The 19708-nt window shown below is 39.6% G+C and overlaps 1 protein-coding gene across 1 annotated transcript in view; it reads left to right on the forward strand.

Annotated features, from left to right (window-relative positions):
- The first annotated feature begins 1282 nt into the window (after positions 1 to 1282).
- The window catches only part of LOC127859613 (fibrillin-1-like), a 43584-nt gene continuing 25158 nt past the window's right edge, over positions 1283 to 19708 (forward strand). The window contains exons 1-20 of the mRNA XM_052397115.1: positions 1283 to 2121; positions 2310 to 2437; positions 2951 to 3253; positions 3788 to 3983; positions 4236 to 4504; positions 5317 to 5536; positions 7224 to 7619; positions 10424 to 10624; positions 10908 to 11153; positions 12708 to 12942; positions 13364 to 13533; positions 13631 to 13798; positions 14033 to 14158; positions 14381 to 14506; positions 14923 to 15048; positions 15331 to 15450; positions 15862 to 16113; positions 16512 to 16640; positions 19052 to 19177; positions 19521 to 19655. Coding sequence (XP_052253075.1) covers positions 3863 to 3983; positions 4236 to 4504; positions 5317 to 5536; positions 7224 to 7619; positions 10424 to 10624; positions 10908 to 11153; positions 12708 to 12942; positions 13364 to 13533; positions 13631 to 13798; positions 14033 to 14158; positions 14381 to 14506; positions 14923 to 15048; positions 15331 to 15450; positions 15862 to 16113; positions 16512 to 16640; positions 19052 to 19177; positions 19521 to 19655 — 3166 coding nt within the window. The 5' untranslated portion in view covers positions 1283 to 2121; positions 2310 to 2437; positions 2951 to 3253; positions 3788 to 3862. The remainder of the gene's footprint in view (positions 2122 to 2309; positions 2438 to 2950; positions 3254 to 3787; positions 3984 to 4235; positions 4505 to 5316; positions 5537 to 7223; positions 7620 to 10423; positions 10625 to 10907; positions 11154 to 12707; positions 12943 to 13363; positions 13534 to 13630; positions 13799 to 14032; positions 14159 to 14380; positions 14507 to 14922; positions 15049 to 15330; positions 15451 to 15861; positions 16114 to 16511; positions 16641 to 19051; positions 19178 to 19520; positions 19656 to 19708) is intronic.

The following is a 19708-nucleotide window of genomic DNA, read 5'->3' on the forward strand; positions in this document are numbered from 1 at the left end:
AACAACAACTGAAGTAGAAACAACAACTACTGCTGAAACAACAACCGCGTCTGCTACAACAACTGCGGCAGAAACAACAACTTCGGCAGAAACAACAACCGCGGCTGCTTCAACAACTTCGGCAGAAACAACAACTGCGGCTGCTACAACAGCTGCGGATGAAACAACAACCGGGGCTGCTACAACAACTTCGGCCGAAACAACAACCACGGCTGCTACAACAACTTCGGCAGAAACAACAACTGTGGCTGCTACAACAACTGCTTCCGAAACAACAACTGCGGCCGAAACAACAACCTCGGCCGAAACAACAACCGCGGCTGCTACAACAACTTCTGCTGAAACAACTACTGCGGTAGAAACAACAACTACCGCCGAAACAACAACTGCGGCTGCTACAACAACCGTGACCGAAACAACAACCGCGGCTGCTACAACAATTTCGGAAGAAACAACAACTGCGGCCGAAACAACAACCTCGGCTGAAACAACAACTGCGGCTGCTACAACAACTGTGGCAGAAACAACAACATTGGCAGAAACAACAACCGCGGTAGAAACAACAACTCCGGCCGAAACAACAACCGCGGCTGCTACAACAACTTCGGCCGAAACAACAACTGCAGCTGCTACAACAACTGCGGCTGCTACAACAACTGCGGCTGAAACAATAACCGCGGCTGCTACAACAACTACGGCCGAAACAACGACCGCGGCTGCTACAACAACTTCGGCAGAAACAACAACTGCGGCTGCTACAACAACTTCGGCAGAAACAACAACTGCGGCTGCTACAACCACTGCGGCTGCTTACAGCAACTTCTGCTGAAACAACAACTGCGGTAGAAACAACAACTACGGCCGAAACAACAACTGCGGCTGCTACAACAACCGTGACCGAAACAACAACCGCGGCTGCTACAACAACTTCGGCAGAAACAACAACTGCGGCGGCTACAACAACTGCGGCCGAAACAACAACCTCGGCTGAAACAACAACCGCGGCTGCTACAACAACTGCGGCAGAAACAACAACATTGGCAGAACCAACAACCGCGGTAGAAACAACAACTACGGCCGAAACAACAACTGCAGCTGCTACAACAACTGCGGCTGCTACAACAACTGCGGCTGAAACAATAACCGCGGCTGCTACAACAACTACGGCCGAAACAACGACCGCGGCTGCTACAACAACTTCGGCAGAAACAACAACTGCGGCTGCTACAACAACTTCGGCAGAAACAACAACTGCGGCTGCTACAACAACTGCGGCTGCTACAGCAACTTCTGCTGAAACAACAACTGCGGTAGAAACAACAACTACGGCCGAAACAACAACTGCGGCTGCTACAACAACCGTGACCGAAACAACAACCGCGGCTGCTACAACAACTTCGGCAGAAACAACAACTGCGGCGGCTACAACAACTGCGGCCGAAACAACAACCTCGGCTGAAACAACAACCGCGGCTGCTACAACAACTGCGGCAGAAACAACAACATTGGCAGAAACAACAACCGCGGTAGAAACAACAACTACGGCCGAAACAACAACCGCGGCTGCTACAACAACTTCGGCAGAAACAACAACTGCGGCTGCTACAACAACTTCGGTAGAAACAACAACTGCGGCTGCTACAACAACTGCGGCTGAAACAACAACCGCGACTGCTACAACAACTTCGGCAGAAACAACAACTGCAGTAGAAACAACAACTACGGCCGAAACAACAACTACAGGTGCTACAACAACTGCGGCTGCTACAACAACTTCATCAGAAACAACAACTGCGGTAGAAACAACAACTGCGGCCGAAACAACAACCGCGGCTGCTACAACAACTGCGACAGAAACAACAACTGCGGCTGCTACAACAACTGCGGCTGAAACAACAACCGCGGCTGCTACAACAACTTCGGCAGAAATAACAATTTCGGTAGAAACAACAACTTCGGCCGAAACAACAACTGCGGCTGCTACAACAACTGCGGCTGAAACAACAACTTCGGCAGCTTCAACAACCACGGCATCTACTCCAACACAACCTCCTACTACAACTCAGCCGTCTACTACAACACAAAAACCAACAACAGCATCTCCCGAGCTTCCATCGCGTGGTATTTACTGTTATGTTTTAATTTCACTTATCTAGTTATTTGCCGAGCATCAGTATTTACTTGTTTACATATGGTATTGTAGAAAACATATTATTGCAAGTTTTTGTGTTTATCGTGTTTCTCACTTATCACATTTAATGGCTTTTTGTGTCCTCAGTAAATTAGTGTCATGTTTGCCTATTATTCAGGCTTCTTCTTGGAGTATGGCACAACAGCCGGGGACCAGGCCTCATTCGCCTCTGACGATACGTGTACCGCTCTCCCCAATCTTGGATACCGGGTACCATTCCGCGGTACGGGATACAGAAAAATATACGTGAGTGTATCTCTGTTGTTCAGCTACACCATTACATTTCATATGCAGATTCAACTGGTAAGAATAAGAGACAAGGCATCACTCAGCCGCAAGACGTACCCAAATTATGCGTTTGAATGCTACAATCTGTATTTTACGAATATGTAGCAAACTATGGTTCGTTAATTAATGAATATGCAAAAGAGTGCTAAATAATTTATATATTATTTATTTTTTGAGGTGCTAGAAGTTTTGATTATGCCACTTTATATGAACAGTCGCGAGTTTGCCTATTATGTCTTATTTACAAAATAAGATTATACAGTTTGTTAAAAAAGTTCCATTTACTAAGTCAAACAATGTGTACGTTTTTGATATTGTCGTCGTGAGGAGTTAAATTTACACAAAATCACATTTTAGATGATTGCTTAATTGAAATGAAAACGTTTTATAAGAATATAAACAAATCTTCTAAAAAATAAAACTATTTTAAATTATTGAAATACTTAAATCAATACATTCGTTTCATTGTAGATTTGTCCGAATGGCCTTATTTGCTTCAAGCAACCATTTTTGGGTTATTCCCCACCAAGCAACAGTCGAGGTTACAGCGAAGACTTCAGGGGCGCCGTTTGCATCGCGCCTTATTTTGCAGATCTATTTGTGACAAACAATCAGTTGTTTTACCAGTCTTATGACTTTGCAACTGTTACTGATGCTAATGTGAGCGCTAAGGTGAAGGGATTTGTGAACGAAAGCTATGGCGAGGCCAACTTCGAGCCCATCTATGTGCTGAAAGCCACATGGAATGCGGCAAAAAGATTTGGAGGAAATGATGTGAGTGGATTCTGAAGTACATTTCGCACTTTCCATTTAAAAGCCCATTAACACTCAAAATCAACGCATATTTCGTAAAATATTTCGAAAAATAAAGTTAACACTTAAAAATTCATGATAGCAATAGCAAACATTTCAACGCTAGATGCGGTCTGGCAACAAAGATTAAACGAGGTACAAAATGCTCATTTTTATTTTTTTGTGACATTATATTCAGTGTGAATTTCCCGCGACGTTATCCGAACCTTTACGAGCTAACGCGAGATTGGCTTCGGACAGCTCTTGAGAACTACGCCGTGCGTCCAACGCTAACGCCTATCTCGCATTTGCTAGTGAATGTTCAGAAATCGTCGCGGGAAATTCACATGGAATATATTGTGCCACAAAAAAACTCCAAAACAATATCACATCTAGCGTTGAAATTTACAAATTTTTATAAAAGTAATACAATTTCTTAATACACGAGGATGTTGCTCATACGTTGCGACCACCATCGCTCATAATTAAATTGTTCTTGGTATTTAAATGTTTCAGAACGTTACGTTCCAAGTCGTATTTACAACAGACGGATATCATTCGTACTCGTTCAACTCGTACCTTAATGGCGGAATGCTTGATACGTTTGGCTCACCATTTATTGGTTACATCGATAATGGTGGCTACGAGGGACTCGACAATACAGCCGACGGCAGCTACTTACGTAGAGCTGATCAAAATCTAAAATTTAATAGTATGTCACCAAGCTTTATACATGTGCATTTATTTAATACTCTTCATAAAAAATACTATTATTTGGTTTTATGATTCGCAATCGTAGATGAAGATCATGAAAATTGTAATGGCTACGATGGTTTAGACGATTGTAATGAAAATGTTGATGGTGATGATGTCGATAACAAATTGATAATCGTGATAACGCTCATGATTATACATCCTAAGCATTTGCGTTTTCAGAAATATATGGAATTGCAATATATTTCAGAACAATACAAAGGTGCCGTCAGTTTTGATTACACAATTAAGACGAATATTCAAGATAACGACGAACTAGCGTGCAAAGTCTGGAACAAGAAAGAGAAATCCAAGGCAACCCAGTATGAGACCATTGCATGGCAAATGCCTGTTTGTCCGTGCTTTTTGGATTGGTTGCAATGGGACCGGAGCTTCAGTTTGTGGGACTACACTTGGCACTCTGCAAACGTCATCCACGTTCCTATGGAACCTACACGTCTTTCACGGCCATATGGAAAGGTACTTATTATATTTTACACAACATGCTGTTCATACTTTTATATTGCCCAGAGTTAACTTATTTTATGTTGAAATGTATTAAACCAATTAAAGAAAGAGGCTTTGAGATAAGTAAACAAATAATTTGACAATGGCTAACAATTAATTCACATTGAAGTTTTATCATTCTTTTTGCGTACTGTTTCTGTTCGAACGTATATGCTATTGACTAAGGGATAATGTGTCAGACATATTGGCCATAAGGTCATGATACAGAATAAATTACGCCAGTCTGATTCCCGCCTTTTGGTTACAAGATGAGCTGCATATTTTTGACTACATGTGACTGGGAGGCGTTAAGCTTATTCTTGCCATATGCAAGACATTCAAAAATGCGTAAGAAGTAGCGATTAACGAAATTTCATGATTGTGTTCTAATATTTGGTAAAAATGTTTAAAAAGATGCCATGTGGATGTGTGAATAAAAGGTTTCACTCAATCCAGTGAGAATATATGATTGTTTAATTGGTGTCCACAGTTTAAGATTAAACTCAAATATTTGATAGAATGGTTTCACTTAAACCCGTGAGGTTGTTTTATTGGTTCATTCGTGACGTCATACCTCTTCTAAAATGCGGTTTTATGTTTGATTTCTTGTGTGCTTTTAGCAATTTAAAAAGTTTGCCGTTCATTCGTATAACACTTATGTTGATTGAATCTATATATTACATCAAAACATTTTCTGAACATATTTCATGTTTGCAACACTGGTTATAAGCTTTCTGGATTTCATTCACATTATTATATTTTAAAATTACCTTAATTCATTTCAGTCATGTGCCTATGATGTCTCCACCTTTTCTTTCATCGGATTTGGGCAAGAAGCCGGGACCTTTGCTTCTGTCAATCGGTTGGTCAATCTCCGTAGCCATCAGTTGGAGGACCTACACTACAGGGATGTGTGTTGTGAGAGGACAGATCTCTGTGACCTGTACTGGGAAGTCAGGCCTCTCGTTTCGCAATGTTATTCGTTGTTCCCGTTCTCGCTGCGAGGTAGGAGCCAGTATCAATGGATTTTAAAATTTGATTGTATTGTGATAATAGAAAACCGCGTCTAGGCGTTATTAATATTGCGGTTTTAAAACAGTTATGATTTTCCTGTTATATCGCCTTCGTTCGTACATTTCCGTCAACCGGAACTGTCTCCGAGTATATGCGTATAATTACGATAATTATATCTAAAAATAAATAAATCATGTTGTGTAGAGACAAAACATACGCGTTTATATCGAGTGATGCCGGCTTTGATTCGTGTGTCAGGAGAACATGTGTAAACAAAGCTGTATTTGACAAATATAAGTATTTTAGACAATTCAAAATACTTTAAAAATAGTCATAATTTGAGTAAACGTCAATAAAAAATAATAAGTTTGTCCATGTTTAACCCAAGTCAAAATCTTCCCTGTTTAACGTATTGTATACTTTCAAACGTTAACGTAAGCAATTTATTCTTGAAATGTACCATGAAAAGGAATTGTTTGTTAGGATATGAGTTGAGTACGATGCATACAACCTTGTCAACAAATGATAAGGTGGACATGGTGCTTTTGCGAGTGAAGCTGGAACTTAACCCTTTGCATGCTGGGAAATTTGTCGTCTGCAAAAATGTCGTCTGCTGAATTTCTAAAATTAGCATTTTCTTTGATTTTTTTTTTCAAAGAATACTAAAAGAATAGCAAACAGTTTGGATCCTGATGAGACGCCATGTTGCAAAGGCCTTTAAAATTCGGTTCTTTTCTTTCTTTTTTTGTTTGTTGATACCTCATAATTTCTAATCTGGAAGTTTTATTTACTGTGTTACTTAAATTTTTTAAATTATGTAAAAATTGTTTAAAAACTGACCTTTCGACTAGAGATTTGCCGTTTTTCTGATTTTCAAAGGGTAGATAACAACGCATTTGTGCTGATTTTTTCTTAATTTAACTTGGAACACCTACTTTAGTTTCATAAATGTATATATAAAATATTCATGTATATATATTTCTCACCTCCTACAAAAATCACCTTATCCGATTGGCTAAGATTAGTCACGTGCTCATGGAGCATTTTCCATGTGAATTTCCATACAACCCGAGCAATCGAATAGACGGCTGAGATACAATTTTCGCTCTCGTGCTGAGGGTGTATATCCCATACACCGTCAGTTACTAACGGTGTAACTAATGATACTAAATTAGTATTGCTTATAAATATTGATGTTCATAAGAATGACAATGGTGATTAATTTGAAAAGATGAAAGAAACTGAAAAAAAAACACGTTTAAGGATTGGCAAAACTTTGTTTACTTTGGTTTTGGGTGCAGAACCCATTGGCAATTGGAAATATGCAAATAAATAACAGAACAGCAAAATGTTGTGTAGCATTTCTAAAACCATAACTTTTGCCATTGCTAGTGAACCGTTTATTTAGAAAGTTCGTTCAATTGCACGCGACATTTCATGTATGTGATTTCAACAAAGCATTTTGGTCATATAAAATATATTACTAATTTCCATACATGTAAAATAAACCTGGTTGCTTAATTATACTGCTTCGGCGACAAACAGTCCTGTAAAGTGCACAGCATAATTATGTTAGAGTAAATGGGTAACCATTCCTTTATCAAGGCAAAGTTCATGTCAGAACACTTCGTTATGACAGTGTGTTCTTAAATATAAATCCATGCCTTGCGATTTTTAGCCCGAGGAGTCGGTGATCCTCACTTCAACACGTTAGATGGCGCAAACTTCACCTTCAACGGCCATGGCGAATACGTCATGCTGAAAGTAAGTGAACAAGATGTAGCCCTCCAAATCCAGTGCCGAACACAAAGAGCGAAGAAAGCCACAGGGGATCTCTCTGACGCTACCGTGTTCTCAGGCTTTGCGATACAGGGCGATGGGGTCTGGATGCAAGTGGAGCTGAACGAGGCAGGGAACAGGACACAGCTTTTCGTGGGCACGAATAAAACCTCGTGGGCGGACTACACGAATGACTACTACAACCCTGAAACTATGGTCATCAAATCGGTCACCGGACTGACCGTATCAAGGAACATGTCTGAGAAAACAATTTCGGCTTTCTTCAGTGATTCAGGCTCGTGGTTATTTTTATCAACTTGTTTGTGTCCTATTGAATATCTTAAAATTTAAAAACAAATTCGCACTCAGGCACACTCATATATAACACATACGTGTATACTTAAATACACAAACATGTGTATATATTCATTAAGTAAATTAAGTAATATTGTCCGAATAAACACTTATTGATACACAAATATTAGGATCCGTGTGATAGAGTTCTCTTGCAAAGAAACAAACCCATTAAATAGCAAGGGTGATATACTTAAGGTCAATGCATGTAAATGAATCGCTGACGGTCTTTAAAAAAATATATATCTGAATTCTAATACGAAACGTCTTCATATTGTTCCATTTACTATGACTGGTAATAGTGTTGTCTAACTGATTTAACAAAAAAATGCCGATAAATTAGAAATAAAGATGCATTTTTTGCTCATCTATTTCTTGAAAAAAAAGAGCTATTGTCATCTCCTGGGCGTAGGCGTCCGGTTAAGTTTTGCGTTGAGGTCCACTGTTCTCATAAAGTATCAATGCTATTGCATTCAAACTTGGTACACTTACTAACTATCATGAGGGGACTGGGCAGGCAAAGTCAGATAATTGTGGCGTGCATTTTGACCGAATTATGTGCCCTTTTTATACTTAGAAAATTGAAAATTTTGGTTAAGTTTTGTATTAAGGTCCATTTTGTTCCTTAATTATCAAAGCTATTGCTTTCATACTTGCAATATTACTAACTATCATAAGGCGACTGTGCAGGCAAGGTTATGTAACTCTGACTGGCATTTCAACAGAATTGTGTGCCCTTTTTATGCATAGAAAATTGAACATTTGGTAAAGTTTTGCGTTTAGGTCCACTTTATTCCTAAAGTATCAAAGCTATTGCTTTCATACTTGCAACACTTACTAACTATCATAAGGGGACTGTGCAGGCAAAGTTATGTATCTCTGACTGGGCATTTGACGGAATTATGGGTCCTTTATACTTAGAAAATTGAAAATTTGGTTAAGTTTTGTGTTTTGGTCCACTTTACCCCTAAAGTATCATAGATATTGCTTTCATACTTGGAACACTCGCAAACTATCATAAGGGGACAGTAAAGGACAAGTTGCATAACTCTGGTTGTCATTTTTACGGACTTTTGGCCCTTTTTTGACTAAGTAACTTTGAATATATGGTTAAATTTTGTGTTTAGATCCACTTTACTTCTAAAGTATCAAGGCTATTGCTTTCAAACTTCAAATACTTTCATGCGATCATGAGGGTACTGTACCTGGCAAGTTTAATTTTACCTTGACCTTTGAATGACCTTGACTCTCAAGGTCAAATTATTAAATTTTGCTAAAATTTCCATAACTTTTTCATTTATGATTATATTTGATTGATACTTTGACAAAACAACACTTACCTGACATACCACAATAGACTCCACCCAAACCATCTCCCACGCCCCCCCCCCCCCCCCCACGAATCCACACCCGCACTTTTTTTTTCTTTTTTTTTTAAAGATCATCTTATTTATGACCACCACACCCTCACTAGTGTGAGGGTGTGGTTGTCATTTATTAGATGATCCACCCCCGCCCCCCCCCCAATCCTACTCACCAAGGCGTCTTTGTTTCCGTTAGCGTTAACATACAAATGTTAAAGTTTACGTACTACCCCATTTATTTTCATTGTCCCTTGACATATTGCTTTCATATTTTGCATACTTGTTTACCATAATCACCCCAACCTATAAACAAGAGCAGACAACTCTATCAAGCATTTTGTCATACTTATTGCCCCTTTTATAGTTAGAATATGCATATTATTGATCCTTTGATATATTGCTTTTATATGTTGAATACTTGTTTACCAACATGACCCCAACCTATAAACAAGAGCAGACCATTGTATCAAGCATTTTTACATAATTATGCCCCTTTTTACACTTAGATAATTGAACATTTTGCTTAAATTGCCATAACTTCTTTATTTATGATCACATTTCATTATTACTTTGACAAAACAACACTTACCTGAATACCACAATTGATTCCACCCAAACAATACCCCACGCCCCTACCCAGAATCCCTTCCCTCCCCCAACCCCCCCCCCCTAATTTTTTTTAAACATAATCTAATAAATTATCACACCCCAAATTATACCCCCTCTCACCCCCTACCCCCCATTTTTTTTAAAACATCATCTTATAAATTACCCCACCCCACATTATACCCCCCTCTCACCTCCCTTCCCCCCTACCCCCCAAAACATTCTTTTTTTCTTTTTTATTTTTGAAAGATCGTCTAATCAATGACCACACCCCACATTATACCCCCTCTCACCCCCCCCAAAAAAAAATAAATAAAATAAATAAATAAATAATAATTATTTTCCTTTTTTTATTTATGAAAGATCGTCTTATAAATTATTGAATATGAACAATTTCCCCATGATGACTTACGTTATAATGTCAAGCATTCGAATAGTCGAGCGCGCTGTCCTCTGACAGCTCTTGTTTTTTTTCATTTTTAGAAGATATTGTAATAAATGACCACACCCCCACACTATACACCCTCTCCACTCCATCCCACCCTCCTTTGGGATTGAAATTGAGATATGTCCCTTCACCTTTAAAAAGAAAAATAGATGATCGGTCTGTACCCGCAAGGCGGTGCTCTTGTTTTTATTATTCTTCAACTGCTTAGAAATATTTTACTGTCTTTTAAATAATTTATCTTCACTACATAGTATATGGCAGTATACTACAGTATATGGCAACGTTGGAAGTTGAACATGTGTTTATTAATTGTGTTCTTTATTGTAGGAGTCACATTCAATGTCACAGAAGGAAACGGGCTTCTTCAGATGGCGATCGCGATGCCAAACACTTTGAAAAACAAGAAGACCGTTGGGTTGCTGGGTAACTACAATGACAATGATACAGATGACTTCATACCACGTGGTGCCAACACTTCCCTATCAAGACCTTCTGAACGACAGATTTTCGAAAAATTCGGCAGTACATGTAAGCGCAATTTTTAACGGTACATCGCCTTTTATGTATATTATTAAGATCATACTCTTTAGAACGATGCACTTAAATAGGTAAACATAAAAATAAGTTGTCTGAGATCTTGTTCTACATAAAACTGAATATTTAGTATGTCATATAGCTAATGTTTTTTAACGGATATAACACATGTATCCTTCACTCATTTTTGCTAGATTTCAACTTAAATTGATGCTGTTTTCACTAATACTTTGTTATACTATAGCATGCAATACTTTAAGCAATTATTCAATGGCAGGGATTACAACCGCACAAGAGTCCATTTTCAAGTATGGAGACGGCTTCACCCACGCCAATTTCATACAAGCGAACTTTACTCCGAAATTCCTGGAAGAAGCCAACGCTACATTACGAGCGGAAGCAGAGAAGAAGTGCAGTGGAAACCTTCAGTGTGTATTTGATTTAGTCTTCACTGGCAATGAGCAACTTGCAAAGGAGACCGGAAGTACTGAAGAAAAGGCGGTACTAACAAATGAGGCAGCAAGTACGTTCTATTTTCGAATGAAAATATTGTTTGGTAATATTTATACTTATTATCCCCACGCTTTTTGAAAAAAAGGTGGGGATATTGTGGTGATCTCCGCCGTCCGTCCGTCCGTCCGTCCGTCCGTCTGTCCGTCCGTCCTGGCCACTATCTCCTCCTACACTAAAAGCACTAGAACCTTGAAATTTACACACATGGTAGCTATGAGCATATGTGCGACCCTGCACTATTTGGAATTTTGATCTGACCCCTGGGTCAAAAGTTATAGGGGTTGGGGTGGGGCCGCGTCAGAAATTATCACTCATTTTTTTAGGTTATTTTACATTTACTTCTTTATTTCTACACCGATTCACTTCAAATTGATACTGGACCTCACCTATGACAATACGGTCAATCTCAACCATGCATGGCCCCATTCCCAACCCTGGGGCGCCCCGCCCACATAGGCCACACCCACCAAAAATTTCCATTTACTATAATTTTTTCATTTCTACACGGATTCACTTCAAATTGATACTGAACTTTTGTTATGACATTAGGGTCAATCTCAACTATGCATGGCCCCAATCCCAACCCTGGGGCGCCCGCCCACATAGGCCACACCCACCAAAAAATTCCATTTACTATAATTTTTTCATTTCTACACGGATTCACTTCAAATTGATACTGAACTTCTCTTATGACATTAGGGTCAATCTCAACTATGCATGGCCCCATAACCAACCCTGGGGCCCCGCCCACATAGACCACACCCACCCAAAATTGCCTTTACTATAATTTTTCTTCATTTCTACACCGATTCACTTCAAATTGATATTGAACTTCTCTTATGACAATACAGTCAATCTCAACTATGCATGGCCCCATTACCAACCCTGGGGCGCCCCGCCCACATAGACCACACCCACCCAAAATTGCCTTTTACTATAATTTCTTCATTTCTACACCGATTCACTTCAAATTGATACTGAACCTCTCTTATGACAATACGGTCAATCTCAACTATGCATGGCCCCATTACCAACCCTGGGGCGCCCTGCCCACATATGTCACACCCACCCAAAATTGCCTTTTACTATAACTTCTTCATTTCTACACCAATTCACTTCTAATTGATGATGAACTTCTCTTATGACAATACGGTCAATCTCAGCTATGCATGGCCCCATTACCAACCCTGGGGCACACCTAGGTCAAACATTCGGCGTGGGGATACGCGTCGGCCTCTGCCGCGCCATTTCTAGTATATTACTTAACGTTATTTTCAAATCACAATAAAGCTACAATTAAATATCATTCGATTTCTATATTCTTATATAATATGCAATCATTCATGCAATATACCGGCAGGAACATACTTCAATTTTAATACGTAATATTGTGTATTTATAGTTTCCGTTCATTGTTTGTTTATAATTTTTTACTTTGCACATAAATCGCCAAAATGGTGTGTTAACGTTAATCATTCGTACAATTCAACCATACTTTATAGATGTAATGTTCTATTTATAACTATCAATTGCAAAATAAAAATGTATATTTCAATCATTACAGGCAACCGAATCCCGAATATAACTGTGGTGGCAGGAGTACAGGTGGTGGGCAACAAGAACATTTTGACACTTAACGTCAACGAATCAAGATCAATCACAATCAAAGGAGAAGACGATGGAAGCATATTAAACTACAAAGTGCTCGGCACCTCCGGTGCTACGCTTGGCATGGAACAAGCGGACAAGTCTATGAACGTCACGTTAAAATTGACGGACACTAATCCGAAGGATTTAAGGTTAGAGTAAAGTACAGTAAAAATGATAGCGATTGACTGGTGTATTGCAATTGGAATATATAAAAATGTGTAGTTCATGTAATTTGTTCTATGAGAACAACATCTTTGCATTGTAATTTGTAATTATTCTGTTTTGTGGTAATGTATATTACCTAAGGTGTGTATTATACATTAACCAATGTATTAAAAATAAACCGTAAGTTCCTATTATAGAGGTCAATTAGTGGTATACATTTACCGCACGATGTTTGAATGATCTTCAGATAGTGCATATGTGAAGATTCTAGGGCTTGGTTGGACGCAATACGTGTTAAAAATGAGTGTATATTTTATACAGTTCAGAATAATTTAAATAAATAATGGACTATCTGGTATCACTTAAATGTGTTGTATGCCAATTCGTTTTCTTTATTGATTGTAGTGTCACTGTCATAGACAGCAAGAATGTGAGCGCTCCCATTCTGGACATCGTCCTCGTAGTGTGTTCTCTGTGTAGCGGTCACGGCACGTGCAACACGAGCGTGTTGAGAGAGGTCCATGGCAATCCTAACTTCAAATTAGCAACATGCCAATGCGAGCCGTACTGGGCAGGTCAGAGGTCATTTACCTAAATGTGTAGATCGATGCAACTAGTTAATATTTGATGGTTTCAATTGCATTATTCAACATGTATATGTATGTTTTGTAGGTGATGATTGCCAATTAGATTTTGACGCATGTGCAGAAAATCCTTGCTCAGTCGGACGCAACTGCACGGACACAAAAGCGGAAGCACACAAAGCAAATACATCATTACCGACTTACACCTGCACTCCATGCCCAGCGGGATTTGAAGACAACAATTCTAAGTGCGAGGGTACGTCTTTAACGATATCATTATTTTAAGTACTAAATTCATTACATATCTCTACTCAAACTTGGTTGTTTCTTAATTTGAATTGAGCCAAATCACAGTAGTAATGTAATGCTTAGAGAGTATATATGATGCAGGATGATAATATTACAAAGACATAGCGATAATACTTCTTCTTAAACATCGGGTCAAATGTTAGCTAGCTGCAACGATGGATATATCTATATTACATTGTAGATATCGACGAATGTAAGAGCACGCCTTGTGGTCCTAATTCTAATTGTGTCAATACCGAAGGGAGTTTCACGTGTGTTTGCAATGCTGGATACCGCTTGTCTTCAATCAATAAAACCGTATGTAACGGTAAGTTCAACTTAATATCAATTTTAAAAACATTAAAATTACAGTTGGTTAGTGATCACGATAAGGTTAACAACTAATTGGATTGTTCCATTCAAAATTAATGATTCTATTGTCAAGTAAACATACTAAACTTTAATTTTCTTCTTAGCCTTCATTTTGAAACTCCACATATATTATATTACAATAAAAGAAAAGAAAAGCCAATCTCTCTGAATGTCATAGATATAAACGAGTGTGAAGAGTCAACTAGCGGCTGTGACCAAGGCTGCAACAACACCCAGGGCAACTTCACATGCTACTGCTATGCCGGATACAACTTCAGTTCAACTTCAAACCAATGCAAACAAGGTATGTCATGTAAACGACTGACACATTACTGAATAAGAACGGATAATTATGTTTAAATATATAGAAATAATGAAAACCAGAAACATTAACGAATGACCTATGCAGTACAAGACAAACCATACCATGCGACATTGAAAATTAAATAACTATTGAAACTGGGGCGATTCCCCTGAAACTGGGGCAATTCCCCTGGATCCGTTTAAACGTGTATGGTATATTTTAAGTATTTTGTTTATTAATTATTTATAAATTATAATTCATCGGTTTCTGTGGTCTTTGTTTTTTATTTTCTTAATACGTTTGCATTTATTTCGCAGATAAAACTTGACCTTTTAGCGGCATGCAGTGAGGCATTTAAACATTCAATATCTCAGACGCTTACTACTTAAAGAGAAATAAATATGTTTATGTTTTAGATACGATACCTGACCTTTGTAAAGATCAATGTAACGGTACAGACGGATGTGTTGTTGATAACAACTCACCCAAGTGTTTCTGCAAAGCTGGATACCAGCTGAATGGTGGCAACACACGTTGCGATGGTAAGGATTAGGTTGTCATCATTATTATAAACGTGTTTCTAATAATGTTTTGCACAGATGAGTATTTTTAGTTTATCTCACGTTTACAAATAATGATTAAAAAATCCTTTTTAATCGACATGAAATATAATTTAATTTCACTTTTGGCCTCTCATTCACAATATATATTTATGGCCATTCATTTAGCCGTTTAATGTGTGTAAGTTGATCTCAGCTGTTACATCAAAATGCTTTTTATTGAATTAAGTTAATATCTGACAGAGCTCTTTTGTTTTATTGCAGATATTAATGAGTGCAATTCAACTAAATCATGTTCGCAACAATGCAACAACATTGTTGGAAGTTACCAATGCAGTTGTTACGATGGATACAAACTCGGAGTTGACAAAATCACATGCGAAGGTAAATAAACTGAATGTAAATGAAATATCATTGTTAATGTTTCTGAATTTCAACTTTGGAAAGAAAACAATCAACGTTCTCATCTATGATTGAAACAACTCTAACCATGCTTGTTACATATGAAAATTATAATAAATCTGTGCAGTTCCAAATTATCTATGGAACTAGCATTAAAATAGTCATGTTGTATTTTATCTTTTATTTTTTCATCGACAAGAATACTGAAAACATGCATGCATATATGTTCATTTAACAATTTGGACACTTAAAGCGAATGATGTGTATTGTTTTGTTTGTTCTTATCTTTTATTTGCAATTAAATGTGATATTCACAGAATCAAATAAGGTTTTGTGAATAGTTATTGGTAGTAAAACGCAGTTCAATACTTAAATAAATGAATTATTATCCAGTTTGCCAATTCCCTAACTACGGAGCTCAGTGCTCTAGAATCTGTCAGTGCGGAGCTGGTTCCGATCGATGCGACCCGGTACGCGGATGCGTCTGTAGGGCTGGCTGGACGGGAACCAACTGTGACACCGACATAAACGAGTGCGAAACGCCAAATAAATGCAATGACGCCAACAAAGTGTGCACGAACACGATTGGTTCATTTTCGTGCAATTGTCGAGCGGGATTTAATGATAATAATGTCACATGTGTTGGTAAGTTGCCTTTAAGTTCATAACTCAAACTGTGAATAATCGATTGATTGTCGGTCGTTCGAAAAATATTAGTTGATTTATGCTTATGAAATATGAAAATAACAAGCGTAACTAAATATGTTTAACAATAACCTTTTTAACAAATAGTCTACGCCTTATGGACTTATTCATTTGTGAATTGTCTTAGTAATTCCAATCGCGACATAGTGCAGAAAGGCTGATGTAAGACTGCATATCTTTACATATCATCGGTTATTGGATAAATTATTGAACTTTTGCAGACTTTATGTTATGGGTATCATGCTCACACAAGTCAATGATCCTTTAAATATTATTTTATTGCTCTTATAATCATTTTTATTGTGCTGAAGATAACCGCCATTGAAATAATCTTTTAGACATCGACGAATGTCAGAGGCTAGATCTGAACACGTGTAGTCAGAATTGTACCAACACGATCGGTGGATTCACCTGCTCCTGTGGGGAAGGCTACATAGTTAACCAGAACGACGCGACAAAGTGCTTAGGTAATATATAGATCAGGACACATAAAAACACGGATCTATTACTTTGTACAATATGTATGCTATTGAATACGAACTGGAACGATTTTCAATGCAAACCTGATTTACAGGTATTTCGACGAATGATTCACGTCTACGTTTAAAACATAGGAACATCTTCTTACTTAATAACTATAACGTTGTTTTATTTTGTGTGTAAAACCCAATTTGGACACATATAGAGTGATATTCTCATAAAACAATGCTATCGTTTTGGATCTGAAATACACATGGAAGTAATAGATAATCATTAATCGGGATTACCTTTTATTAAATTTTCTGGGCATGCTGTGTACAGCACTTTTCATGTTTTTGCTCGTTTATAATCGCAATTCGAGATGAAACTATATTTTATTCCAATGGTTACCTCTCCTAGTTTGTAAGCTTTATTGAGTGGATACATTGGATATAATATGGGCAGAGCTCTGTGAAAAGGGAGTTTAAGGGAAGGGCAGTCCGCACAGGCTTTTCCGCTCTGTGAAAAGGGAGTTAAAGGGCAGTCCGCACAGGCTATTCCGCTCTGTGAAAAGGGAGTTAAAGGGCAGTCCGCACAGGCTTTTCCGCTCTGTGAAAAGGGAGTTAAAGGGCAGTCCGCACAGGCTTTTCCGCTCTGTTACAAGGGAGTTAAAGGGCAGTCCGCACAGGCTTTTCCGCTCTGTGACAAGGGAGTTAAAGGGCAGTCCGCACAGGCTTTTCCGCTCTGTGACAAGGGGGTTAAAGGGCAGTCCGCACAAGCTTTTCCGCTCTGTGACAAGGGAGTTAAAGGGCAGTCCGCACAGGCTTTTCCGCTCTGTGACAAGGGAGTTAAAGGGCAGTCCGCACAGGCTTTTCCGCTCTGTGACAAGGGAGTTAAAGGGCAGTCCGCACAGGCTTTTCCGCTCTGTGACAAGGGAGTTAAAGGGCAGTCCGCACAGGCTTTTCCGCTCTGTGACAAGGGAGTTAAAGGGCAGTCCGCACAGGCTTTTCCGCTCTGTGACAAGGGAGTTAAAGGGCAGTCCGCACAGGCTTTTCCGCTCTGTGACAAGGGAGTTAAAGGGCAGTCCACACAGGCTTTTCCGCTCTGTGACAAGGGAGTTAAAGGGCAGTCCGCACAGGCTTTTCCGCTCTGTGACAAGGGAGTTAAAGGGCAGTCCGCACAGGCTTTTCCGCTCTGTGACAAGGGAGTTAAAGGGCAGTCCGCACAGGCTTTTCCGCTCTGTGACAAGGGAGTTAAAGGGCAGTCCGCACAGGCTTTTCCGCTATGTGACAAGGGAGTTAAAGGGCAGTCTGCACAGGCTTTTCCGCTCTGTGACAAGGGAGTTAAAGGGCAGTCCGCACAGGCTTTTCCGCTCTGTGACAAGGGAGTTAAAGGGCAGTCCGCACAGGCTTTTCCGCTCTGTGACAAGGGAGTTAAAGGGCAGTCCGCACAGGCTTTTCCGCTCTGTGACAAGGGAGTTAAAGGGCAGTCCGCACAGGCTTTTCCGCTCTGTGACAAGGGAGTTAAAGGGCAGTCCGCACAGGCTTTTCCGCTCTGTGACAAGGGCGTTAAAGGGCAGTCCGCACAGGCTTTTCCGCTCTGTGACAAGGGAGTTAAAGGGCAGTCCGCACAGGCTTTTCCGCTCTGTGACAAGGGAGTTAAAGGGCAGTCCGCACAGGCTTTTCCGCTCTGTGACAAGGGAGTTAAAGGGCAGTCCGCACAGGCTTTTCCGCTCTGTGACAAGGGAGTTAAAGGGCAGTCCGCACAGGCTTTTCCGCTCTGTGACAAGGGAGTTAAAGGGCAGTCCGCACAGGCTTTTCCGCTCTGTGACAAGGGAGTTAAAGGGCAGTCCGCACAGGCTTTTCCGCTCTGTGACAAGGGAGTTAAAGGGCAGTCCGCACAGGCTTTTTCTGCTCTGTGACAAAGGAGTTAAAGGGCAGTCCGCACAGGCTTTTCCGCTCTGTGACAAGGGAGTTAAAGGGCAGTCCGCACAGGCTTTTCCGCTCTGTGACAAGGGAGTTTAAGGGCAGTCCGCACAGGCTTTTCCGCTCTGTGACAAGGGAGTTAAAGGGCAGTCCGCACAGGCTTTTCCGCTCTGTGACAAGGGAGTTAAAGGGCAGTCCGCACAGGTTTTTCCGCTCTGTGACAAGGGAGTTTAAGGGCAGTCCGCACAGGCTTTTCCGCTCTGTGACAAGGGAGTTTAAGGGCAGTCCGCACAGGCTTTTCCGCCTAAACTAGTTTTTTGATAGGAAGAGACTTTCTTGAAACAAACAATATCATAAAAGTGGAAAGTGTCGTCCCTGATTAGCCTGTGCGACTGCCCAGTCTTATCTGGGGCGACACTTTACGCACATGCATTAAACCCCTTTTCACAGAGCACGGCCCATAAATTCGATATGGATTAAACGTTCATTTTTAGATTTCGACGAGTGCCAAGCTGGGGTGTCAGGTTGTCAACATATTTGCTCGAACAGCGTCGGACGCTTCAGCTGTGAATGTTACTTTGGTTTTGAACTACAGGCAGACCGCAAGAAATGCGTTTTAGGTACAATTGGTTTCACAAAATGACACTAAGTTCCATTATATTGTATCTGTTAAGAGAGCTGCATATTTTGCACATGCATTCCGTGACTCATAAATATAAAGGGAAGTCTTCAAAACAAACCGTAACCACATTCCACATTGTTGGAAATAAATCGATGCAAGATACCGCACTGGGCAAAACGTAAAGCAAGAGTTACATGATTAAATTGTTTGTCAACATCACGCTATGACCAGTATCACACATGCATCCATAAATATGTTTTATGGTGGACACATGCGTAGCTTTTGAACAAAGTATAATGAAATAAGTGTTTTCTATTACAACGAATAATTATATTTTGTAGCGAATGACGTGTGCAAGAAAGAGTTCCCAGACAACGGCTGCTCGGACATTTGTAGAGCGGACCTGCAAAACAAGACCTACAATTGCCTATGTAACACCGGTTACAAGCTTGGTGCTGACAACAAAACGTGCATAGGTACGGATTTGGCGTATTTTAGGAAAACTAATATGTCATAAAATACCATTGAT

This window comes from Dreissena polymorpha, chromosome 15 (assembly GCF_020536995.1).
Source record: "Dreissena polymorpha isolate Duluth1 chromosome 15, UMN_Dpol_1.0, whole genome shotgun sequence".
In the NCBI taxonomy this organism is placed as follows: Eukaryota; Metazoa; Mollusca; class Bivalvia; order Myida; family Dreissenidae; genus Dreissena; species Dreissena polymorpha.